Source organism: Trichoplusia ni, chromosome 13 (assembly GCF_003590095.1).
Source record: "Trichoplusia ni isolate ovarian cell line Hi5 chromosome 13, tn1, whole genome shotgun sequence".
Taxonomy (NCBI): Eukaryota; Metazoa; Arthropoda; class Insecta; order Lepidoptera; family Noctuidae; genus Trichoplusia; species Trichoplusia ni.
Window position 1 is genome coordinate 5983762 of NC_039490.1, and position 12099 is coordinate 5995860.

The following is a 12099-nucleotide window of genomic DNA, read 5'->3' on the forward strand; positions in this document are numbered from 1 at the left end:
CCAACTTCTATGGAACTTCCTAGACTTTTATGCAACTTGGTGTAACCCATTCTAACAAGAGCCACGATAGGCTATGTATCTTTTATTTTAGTGACACTGATCCATGTACTAGATGGATCCTTTCCCACCTTCAATGATACTTGGATTCTACACCGCCTTTGTTCTTTCAACCCTTAAGCCATAACCAATTCTCCAACTTGAATGCTAACACTATCTACCTCTATTTCCAGTTCTGTTCGAGGCGTGCCATAATGAGCCCGCGTGCCTGCAGGACCGCGCCGGTCTGGAGGCCATCACCCAGCTGCACAGACAGCTTGACGATGACGCCAACGGCAACGTCGACCTTAGCGAGAGTGATGATGTGAGTACATAGAATCTTTGTAGCTAAGCTGATGCAGGGCCATTATTTCAAGAGAGCTGCTGTATATTGTGACATGGCGGTTTTGAATTGAAAGCCTTTGGCAAGTAGTGGAAGACTAACATCTATTAAAATAATACTTATAATCTGTTCAGTAGCTTATTCCGGGGTTCATTTCATTCATAGTTGCATGTTACAGCAACTAGATTTTCGAGCTATTATTACTTAATATTTATCCACTAATTACGTTTATTAATTCATATTTAATGTCGACCCATCATGTTCCTTTATCTATTAGGTACTTACTTAAACCTATCACCATTATAGGTTTCCACGATTACATCATCGTCAGGTCATCACGTTTGCACCCTAATATCATTTCATCAACCATTTATAATGACTGTAATTCTTCTCAATTGATTCCAGTTCCTCCGAGAGGAGTTGCAGTACGACAGCGGGTATGAGAAGCGGCAGCGCGCCTTCCACCACAACGATGACATGCACATATCTGTCAAGGAGCTGTGGGAGGCCTGGCTGAGGTCCGAGGTCAGTATCACTTATGAGGATTAAGTATACAGAAAAGATAGTAAAAGAGTAGAGAAATCTGTCCCTGAAGTAAGGGCTAGAATAAAAAAAAGGTTGTTACAACTGGAGTTGTGAACAACTGGAGTCGATGCATGCCAGCCATCCAAAAATGGATTTGTAACAGTTAGTTATCTTCTTTATATTTCAACAATTTTATTGTTTGGGCAAAAAAATACCACTTGTGATCATGCTCCCATGAACTTGCAAATATCTCAATTAAATTTGAGAATAGTTTTGTCAGTCTCACAAATAAAGTTATTTTGCACTAATAGCATCCCTCATCCTTTATTTCCAGGTGCACAACTGGACAGTTGAGCAGACGGTGGAATGGCTGTCGCAGTCGGTCGACCTGCCTCAATACAAAACTCTGTTCCTGCAGCACAAAGTCACTGGTGCTACACTTCCCAGGTAACTACGCGATACGAAACATATATAATTTGCTATTAAACACGGTGGACATAATGTAACCCTTAGATTTTACATTTTATTGAAATAATCACTTGGAGAACTTTAAAAAAAAAACCCCTAAAAAAGGGTAAAAATATAAACTCTGTTGGTAAAGTTATCTCTGTACGCCATTTCGTCTCTCTGTCACCAAGCTGTATGTCAAGAACCTATACCTGAAAGTATAGCTAGACGATTTCAGTTTGACAGATTATGTTTCTGTTTTTAATTCCGTTCTCTCTTTTCTGAAAAATCGAGGTTATGTGGCTTAACGTACCGTACGGTCACAAAATTTAAACGTATTTTTTCTGTATGAACAATTAACTGTATATTTACTTAACTTAATCTGACGATTACATAACCTCTCTCGTGACAATACTTTGGAGAAACACTTTAAATTATTAAACAGTTAATTTTTAACTGACCATTCCTATTCTCACACTTTGATGAAGTGGCATGTCAATAAAATACAAAGTAATTATTGAAATTATATTTCAAACAATAATTCTTAAGACAATGATCATAATTATGATGTCAATCTTACATCCTCTGGCTTATTATTAGCTACTAACTGGTAATCAGTATGAATTTATTACGAGTAGTGGATTTTTTGTACTTAGTTGTAGTGATCTCATCGTCTTACACTCTTGAGACTTTGTCGACACATCTGTGGGTTAAAGACCTCAAGTGTCAATGTGACTTTATATTTGTTTGTTTCAAATAAATCCTAGGAATTTAATAAGTTTATCGTCTAGTTTTCTAGAAGTTTTTGGATCCGTTTTTACATTTCATCACACCATTATCATCAACAGCCTAGCCTTTTCCCATGTTTGGGTCGACTTCCTGTCTAACTGGATGCAATTATATACCAGTGTTTTACAAGATGCGATTACCTTTCTGACCTCCTCAACCCAGTTTCCTAGGCATTACAATACCTCTAAGTAATGCTGGTTGTCAAACTCTCTGTCTTCTAACTACACGCAGAGAATTTTAAAGATGTATAAATAACAGCCGGGATTTAAATTGCCTTCCGAAAAATAGAGGAAATATTTATTACAAGGATGGTTACCCATTCACGGACCGACCGTGTCAAGCGTAGCTTAACCTGTGATCGTGTGAATTTGTAGCTTAGCCAAAAGCTTGGTTATACCCATGTCATAATATTCTGATCTTATTCTTTCAATCACTTATCCCTGATGCCCTTAATACCACAAAGATTTGTTTTTGAGTTGGTTCTGGAGAAATTCGTAGAATAGTAATTTATCCGAAGTTTACATAAGATTAGATGAGATAAGAGAAGCGAGTGCTACGATGAATGCAAGAGAAATGCGTAAATATCGATCCTGAAACTTTACCCATTTTTGCCCCTGTTGTTTTAATACTGACCTAGTGTTCCATAATTTTAACCTTTTGACAAATTGACAGATCATTCTCAATCTTGCTCTTTGTCTCCAGATTGGCTGTGAACAACATGCAGTACCTGAGCAACGTGCTGGGAATCAAGGATCCCATCCACAAACAGAAGTTGGCGCTCAAAGCCATGGACGTCGTACTCTTCGGCCCCCCTAAAGGTAACGTACGATACTGCAACTGACCGATATAAAAATTCAACGTCGAGAGCGTCCGCACCGGTTTCAAGGTGTCGCTAGCTCTGAGGTCCCGGGTTCGATCCCCGGTCGGGTCAATGTAAAAATTCACATTTCTTCATTGTCTCGGGTCTGAGTGTTTTTGGTACCTTTGTTGCATCTGAATTCCATGACACAAGTGCTTTAGCAACTTACTTTGGGTATGCGATGTTGTCCGCATTTATTTTAAACAAAAATATGAACGGTCGTAGCACGGATAACCGAAGAGTGGTCATCACGCCAAATCCACAATGCGACGTGTCCCGGTTTCGATTCCTAAAGACATTGGTGTGATCCATAAACGCTTGTTCTGAGTCTCTGTGTTTGTGTAAGTGATTTTATTGTTTGTGAAAGCCCACGCTACAAAGGGATTATTTTCCTCAGTGTTGGAGTGATTTTATAATAAAAAATAGTTAGTAGAAGTAAAACAAAATTTGTTCATGAAGCTAAAATGAGTGTTAAGAGTTTGATATTGATTGGGCCTAGTCCGTACACAAATTAAATTTCTCCGTTGTGTTGAGGTTTTGATCCTCGTGTGGGACAAATATTTGTGCTGTGTATATAAATGCTTGTTATATATGAGTCTGTTTTGTGCATGTTACTTCAATGATATTAAAATTTCCTAAAAGAATTGAATTCTGTAATGCGAGGGTAGATTAAAGAAATCTAAGTAATACAAATAAATTGGTATTATGTGTAGACTTTAAATCATGGGTTTTTAAATCTCAAATTATAATTAAGACTAGTTTCAGCTCAATAGTCCTGATTTTTTATTTGTTTTTCCTTGGATATTCTGGTACTAAAGAATTATTTTTGAAAATCGATAGTATTCCGCTTCTTTTAGAGAGTTAAGTAACGAAAAATAGTTTGCACTATATTAGCCAGTAAAGTACATGAAAAGGTTATTAAGGTTGGCTCGTTACATGTTGATGTAACTAATTTTCGGCGAACGTGAGTGTCTGATTAAAATAAAATTCCAAATGTAAAAAAAAGCCAAGTCGAAAGCAACTGTTCTAATTTAGCCTACGATCTTAATTATATTTTCGTTGTTTTGTCCTCGAGAAATTGAATGTGAACTCAATACTCAACGTATTTATTTTTAACACAATAGTATGCTAGGCCTAGGCACAAAATTCCATATAACTTTTGACCATCGCCGCACCTTAAATGTTCATTTGAACCGGTTTTCTATTCTCTACACATGAAAAACGATCTATTAATCATTGAAACCTGTTCCCCAGGACTTGTGAGAATACTTTTTATTGTGTTATTGTACCTATATAAGCACAAAAACGCTTTGGGCTTCGCTGGTTTTGTGTCCCATTAGAAGCGTAGGTAGCATTTTTTTATCATTTGATACCCACGCTTTTAATTCTTAATTTTGTTCTTTAATATCTTGTAAATAGAACATGTCAAGTGCGAGTTGGAATCGCGACTCATAGGGTTCAGACAGGTTTCATTTTTCATGGTTCATAAGATACAGCCTGGTGAAAGGCGGACGGAAAAAGAGGTAGACAGGGCGGACAGCGGACCCTGAGTATTTTTTTCGTGTGGGTATCTGACAGACGGACCTTCCTCTATTTACATACCTAAATGGCGCAAATAAGACCACATCGACTGTACAACAAATGTTCCCATAGAGTACTATAATTTTCGACTTATATTTAGGCATTTTAGGCACCAAAAAAGAAATAGCATGGGAATTCGTTTGCATTAATCTTTTTTTTTGTTTGAACAGAACTTGTTTAATTAATTATGTAAACTCAATAAAGACAAGCTGTCAATTAACCGTCGAAATAACAATCAATTATGTAATCTTTACTGCCTGAATTTTATTACGATTTCAGGGTACAATTGACCCACTTCAGACCGATGGCGTTGTTATTTAGCAAGTGCATAACTTGCATTTACTCATACAGCATAGGATTTAAAATATTAAATAGCAAATCTGCTGTCATCCTTCAAATACGGAACCATACTGACAAACAAAAAATATAGTCCTACCACTATTTACATACAAAGTCTTAATACAAAACTATTGAATGTACTTACAATATTATTACAACAAACAGTTTTTCGTCATAAAAAATTGCCATGTACATTTTTTACTAACGCTGATGCGGCGCACAGTGGGCTGAAAATAACGTTTCATGGACATTCATTTTTTTTTCTAATTTGACGTGTTTCTTTATTGGAATCTGTTAAAACATGCTTCTTATTGATATGTTTTAAATATAAAGTCATAGATCATAGCGAAAGGCACACTTTTGATTTTTTTTCAAAAACTTTGTATGGGGAAAACCATAAAATAAGCTATATCTCAGCTGTCGCGTGAGTGCGCGTTATTTTCTTTCACATGATTATTGCTCTATTTTTTTGCAAAATTTTGACGTATTGCACCACGCTCGCGAAAGTGCGATTACTGAGAAAAAAAATATTGAAAAATATATATATTTTCCTTTGAAAAATTCGTAAATTTATTAAAAAAAATACCTATATATCTCTAAAAATTATAACATTAGCGGCCATAAACAACTTCAGTGCTGTTTAGCTCTTCTCAATTTTATAATAATGAACAATATGCGGCTAGATATGTATCAGAGAAATATGTTTTTTACCTAATTTGTTTATGACACACGGTCTTGGATACCAGACCCTTTTAAAACAATGGATTAATATCAGTAAGTACCTATTGTTGCCATATGATTTCGTTGCCATCGGTCAGCTTTAATGGAACTAATGAGGTCATGAACACACTGGAATCATCATTTCCATCTTCCATTTTCTGTTTATACCTGCTTTGGTTCGATGAACCATCAAAACCCCACGAAGCGAGCGAGCGAATATGAAGACTGGCTTCAGTGTGATATTGATTGGCCAAGTTGCATTGCAGAACCAAAGGCATCAGATGTTGTGGCGTCTGAATCTCATATCACTCTCGAATGTCCAGTCCCTTCTACATCTTCGTCAACTGAAGCACAGACAAGTATGAAGCGTTTGCTTCGAAAACCATTTCAAGATTTAGGAATAAAACAAAAGAAAAGAAGGACTGAAAATCAAAGAGACTGTGAGTCCAGTGAGCTTGCATATGCTGCTGTGCGAATGATGAGACAAGAAGGTTTGAACAATATGGCTTCTGTTATTGAGTTTATGATGAAACACCCAGAAGCTGCTGAAAAGTTAAACTCGTTTACCAAAAAAGCATATCCCAAGCATGTTTTTACACCAGAGAAAGCACTTGGTATGTTTTTATCCTTAAAATTGTCCACGTGGCAATATATAACACTAAGGGAAATTCGAGAAGGTGTGTCAGACTTGTATCCTACTTTAAGCTACAGCAAGCTAAATCTCATTGTTATCCTGACAAAAAAATAACAATTACAGTGACGGATACAGCAGCCAAAATTTCCCTTCAAGCTCTTCTAGATTTAACAGTAACAAGAATTTCGAAAAGTTTACCTGTGTGTGTCGAAAAAAATTACCTTATTTTAGTGTCCAAGTGGGGTTTTGATGGTTCATCGAACCAAAGCAGGTATAAACAGAAAATGGAAGATGGAAATGATGATTCCAGTGTGTTCATGACCTCATTAGTTCCATTAAAGCTGACCGATGGCAACGAAATCATATGGCAACAATAGGTACTTACTGATATTAATCCATTGTTTTAAAAGGGTCTGGTATCCAAGACCGTGTGTCATAAACAAATTAGGTAAAAAACATATTTCTCTGATACATATCTAGCCGCATATTGTTCATTATTATAAAATTGAGAAGAGCTAAACAGCACTGAAGTTGTTTATGGCCGCTAATGTTATAATTTTTAGAGATATATAGGTATTTTTTTTAATAAATTTACGAATTTTTCAAAGGAAAATATATATATTTTTCAATATTTTTTTTCTCAGTAATCGCACTTTCGCGAGCGTGGTGCAATACGTCAAAATTTTGCAAAAAGTAGAGCAATAATCATGTGAAAGAAAATAACGCGCACTCACGCGACAGCTGAGATATAGCTTATTTTATGGTTTTCCCCATACAAAGTTTTTGAAAAAAAATCAAAAGTGTGCCTTTCGCTATGATCTATGACTTTATATTTAAAACATATCAATAAGAAGCATGTTTTAACAGATTCCAATAAAGAAACACGTCAAATTGGAAAAAAAAATTGAATGTCCATGAAACGTTATTTTCAGCCCACTGTGCGGCGTAATCGCTATTTAATGTTCAAATAACATAAGGATATGACCGCGTCTAATTGCGATATTGTATTCTTACGTAATCCACGAAAATAAGTAGATTTTCTGTATTTGGATGTCGGCTTTAATATTAACAAAAAAAGTGTACATTTGTTAGAATTAATTACGAAAGAAGCATTGTTTGTAAAACAGGTTAGGTCTTTCCGTTGCCATCATGTACTATGGCATTTTAACGACTTCAAATTGATAAAAAAATGGTCTATAAATTAAAGAGAAACTAAAAAACTGAATGAATCAAGGAATGTCAATATTTATAATGAACAAGACAGGTTTTAAATCCAATTTGTAACGTCTCACACTAAACTCTGATAACAATAGCATAATAGCCGATATAAAATTGAATCTCCGAACTACAACATAACCAGTTGAAGGTCGTACACTGTATATTAAAACAGTCAACACAGTGCAAAAAGCGTTTCATTATGCTCCTCTATAATAGATCTACAAACTACAACCATTGTTGGAGTGAAGTGATAAGGCTACGTATAAACGTGACGATTAGCGTGCGACACGACAAGCGATTGATGTGGCGACACGTTTTTAAAATTAACATTTTTTAACGTGTATCAGCTTTATTCATTTCTTAGTTTGTCCCGCAAACATTGTCTGGATTAAATCACTTGACACCTTGATAATTACATGTCGTTAGGAAACTGGCAATATTTTTACGAGGATGCGTAGGTGAAGTTTTGCGTGACGTAGTAGAAATTCATGAAAAATAAAATATTGCTTATTATTATCATAATTTTACAAGAGGATGATTTCGTATGTAATGTTCTGTTCTTATTTAGAAATGTGTGTTAATGTTTCAGTAAATAGGTGAATTGACTTTAATTTCTCGCATTTAAAAATAACGTTTAGGTACGTCATTACTCGAGAAGCACAGAAACATTAATATGGTCGGAACATATCAATGTGGCTACGCTTCTCAAATATAATTTGCTACGCCTGACAGGTTACTATGTGTACATTTTTTGTCATATTATGAAAACGGTCGACGACTTAACACAACAATTTCTTTAGCCATGAAATGTGAAAAAAACCACGTAAAATTTCGGATGAGAAAGATCCCAAAAGCTGATAGTCGATCTTACTACTTTATTCGCTGTTTGCAATGTATAAACATGTATTAATTGTAGGTAGTCACCATTATCTTTGTCATCTTCAGCCTTTTTAAACCCGCTACGACCATTACTTTATACCGTATTACCCTTGACTTTATTATGTAATCAGCCAATTTCATCCTCGGTCATAAAAAATCTTTCAAAGGAATGAACCTCGGTCATCAAAAAAGAAAGAAAAACATTTAAAGGTCTAAAAGACTGAAGCGAAAAACCGCACGGCTCTCAGTTAGTTCCCTCAAACCCAACTACAAGTCTTGCTCTAAGAGTCGGTAATCCTCCCGAACATTAGCTAAGTCTGCCTTCTCAACATTTAAAATCTTAATATTGTTTTTAGAAACATCCATTCTTTCTCTATGAGTAAAAGACAATTGATTTGCCTGACAATATTGTTTACGAAAGGTTATAGGGTAGACACGTCCTGTCTATGATTGCATTGTCTGCATCGTCGGTACATGTGCACTCCTCTCTAAGGTCATAATTGTTTTTATTACACAGCTTCCTAGACTTTATACGCCATAAAGCCATTTACAATGTTCTTTATTAAATAGATAACAATTTTATGTCGTCTCTGGGACACAGACTTTATTAGATATTCTAATATGAAGAAAATATTTTTGTTGTCCAATACAAACTTTGCTATAATGACAATTTTTTTCAGAAGCCTGAAAATATATTAGTTCTAATTACATAGTAACTATAGGAGGTAGTTAGATTAGATTAAAGTCTTCTTCCTAACGAGGTTCCCATGTCGGGACCCTTTTCCACTTTTCCCTATCATTTCATTTTTCTTATCATCCCTTTTCCAATTCTGCCTCGTTAAGATACCACACTTCATGTAGTACGTACACTGACTCCAACCAACACATAACGTTTCAATCGCTCACATAGGTATTGTTCTTTTGTGGCAACGAGTTTTGTTTATTGTTTTTTTTTTTGTAATGTTGAGCACGAGCTCTCAGTATTCGGTTCATGTGTAACTAAAGTACACGAGTTTTAATAGTGTTTGATATCTTGGTGTGAGTTATGTGATTATAAGTATTGTAGAATCTGTTACTTTGCGATTGTGGGTAGTAGCTGTTCAATAGCATAGTGATTTCTTAAGTAATCAGGTAAAACACTAAAGCATCTGGTATATTTACCTAGTACCTACCTTTTTTGTAGTATTGCATGTGTAAATGAAGTAGTGTTAAATGTGTTTACTGTTAGTTTTTTTTTAACTTTCCCACGCCATCGTTTTAACTTGCTAGTTTGCTACGGTACAAACCTTTTATAATATAAATATCATGTTTTTCCTCATAGTGACATTAAAGTTTTTTTTTTACTTTTTGGGTAAGCCCAAAATACAATATGGTAATTATGCTCATCGAGTATGCTGTGAACGTAACAAGTACTATGCTATTAAATAAATCCCCATGTAATTGAAGGAATGTAAAGTACAGGGACTATTATTTGGTGATTCCTTTCAATCGAAATTATGCTCAGCAACAAAAGTTGTTTAACAGAGTGAGGTTTTTAAAGCACGTGTAAACCATCAATTTCAGTAAGTTGCTATTGTACTATTAGGTAACAAAATAGGCTAGACTCCTAGTATACCTAAAACATACTAAACACCAGTTCCTACATATTACTGCAAAATAAAGCACTTTATGAATCGTTTTTGTTACCCAACTATGCGGACCGTACATTATCATTTTTAAAGGCCGCGTTTTTTTTATAGCATCAGACAATCAGCTGATTTAAAAAAGGGTGTCGATTTTGTCACAATACTTAACTATCTGATTAACTATAATTATTTATGCGAAGACGATGCCTCGAAGGAATAATTTAATTTAATTAGCTGTTGTCATGCAAACACTGTAATGTTGCCTGAATCTAAAAGTGTTTTGAAGAGCGGTATTTAGGTCTCTATGGAGGCTACAAACCGAACAGTATATATCAACGATTTACGTGATATAGATGGTGATCAAAAAAATCCATGTTTATTAATATTTCAGATAACAAAACTACGCGATGTAGAGTATTAATAATATTCTAGCAGTACTAGCCCACAAGAGACCCACTGGCTTTTTATCGTGGCATATAACGACAGCGGACAGACCATTGAAATGATTCGATTAAATCGGTCATTCAATAATACACGTGCTGAAAAAACCTAAACGGAGCCCACTCCTCGTGTATATAATTATATTGTACAACAATACAACTAGATTAAAACGATATTCCATAGATTGCGGTGTGGCTAGAATGCATGGGACGTAATGTCAGACCGCACATTATTACTACTTATAAACGTGTTATTAAATCACATATTTAGTAGGGGCACCATTTCTTTAGGTTTTTTAAGACTTTTCCTTTTGTTAGAATCGTAAAACCAATAATCAAACCCGGTCCATTGATGGCGGGGAATGGTCGGGATGACAGAATGGCAACGCACTGCCATGAGTCAACAAAAAAATGCTAATGATGTAGTACGGCATTTGAGGGTTAGGCAGTAAGAGTCTGAAACTACCCGATTCCCTTCCCCGATCAGGTTTTCCACGAGTTCCGGCAACCTAGAAAAAAATGGATGGGATCTGGCCAGAACAGGGTGGACTCTTGCAGCGGCAATGGGCTATAGGCTGATATAGTGATATTGTCCTTAGTTTTCTACCTAGATTAGTAGCACCATCTAAACGATTTATTCAAGAAAGATCTCTGGTTATTCCACCATAACCTGCTTTGAAGTGATAAATTTGTGGAAAATAAATGGTGCAATAAACTCCCAAATTGTAAGATGTCTGCTAATTGTTGAGCTTTGCCCTCTTTGCTTAAGCAATATCCTTATTGCCGCCCACTCTTAAGTATACGTCGCATGTGTTTGTAAGTAGCGATTTCTTTTTATAGATTTATGAAGTACATTTAAATAATTAGTGCTGTGCGAAATAATTCGAAGGTCTTCATTACCGAATACATGAATTTTATCGGTTTTATTTTGTAGTTTTTCTTCAAAACGGCCATTAATAGACTTTCAGTTAGGTGTGAAAAACAGTATATTTTTATTTGTCTCATTCAGGTATATGAACTTTAATTGATATGCTCTTCAATTTAAGTTTTTGAATCCACCTGAGAAACAGTATACATAGGAGAGCAATAAATATTGATTATTTTTTGTCCCTGGAAACATAGTCGATAATCATATATTTTTTGTATCTCTTTTGCCAAGTAACATTAAAATTACGAAATCCACATAATTCATTTGCAATGAGATACTCAGATCGCTAACAAGGTGATTAATATTATATTCACGTAACTATTCTATAATATCTGCTTGTTACGTCGGGTCAGAGTCACGTTAACTATGATTATATCTGACCTGTACGATAGTTGTAAAGGTGTACTTGTGCACGATATAAATGAGGAAAAAACGAGTTATGTATCACTTACAAGCTTACTTTGTTTTTTCTTTCTTCACAAACGCATTGGTTTAGCTGGCAATTATAGCAGCTATACTAAGAATAGTATTGATAGTACCTAATTATAAAAATAAAAAACCGCTTTAGAAGCCAAAAAAGCGTTTTAGGAAGGCCTCCGATTTTTTTTTTCTGACACCAGAAGGAAAAACCAAAAGTAATTTGGCATATCATTACACTCACCACGTTTTTATCATTGTAGATGTTTATTAGTTTTATACAGTACACAATTATTATATTAAGCACCGCATAGTATAA

The 12099-nt window shown here is 35.2% G+C and overlaps 1 protein-coding gene across 3 annotated transcripts in view; it reads left to right on the plus strand.

Annotated features, from left to right (window-relative positions):
* Nucleotides 1-230: 230 nt before the first annotated feature.
* The window catches only part of LOC113499829 (stromal interaction molecule homolog), a gene marked incomplete at its 5' end in the record, with an annotated part of 29118 nt that continues 17249 nt past the window's right edge, over nucleotides 231-12099 (plus strand). For all 3 annotated transcript variants that reach the window (XM_026880380.1, XM_026880381.1, XM_026880382.1), the window contains 4 exon segments: nucleotides 231-361; nucleotides 785-904; nucleotides 1239-1351; nucleotides 2843-2958. In XM_026880380.1, the coding sequence (XP_026736181.1) occupies nucleotides 231-361; nucleotides 785-904; nucleotides 1239-1351; nucleotides 2843-2958 (480 nt within the window).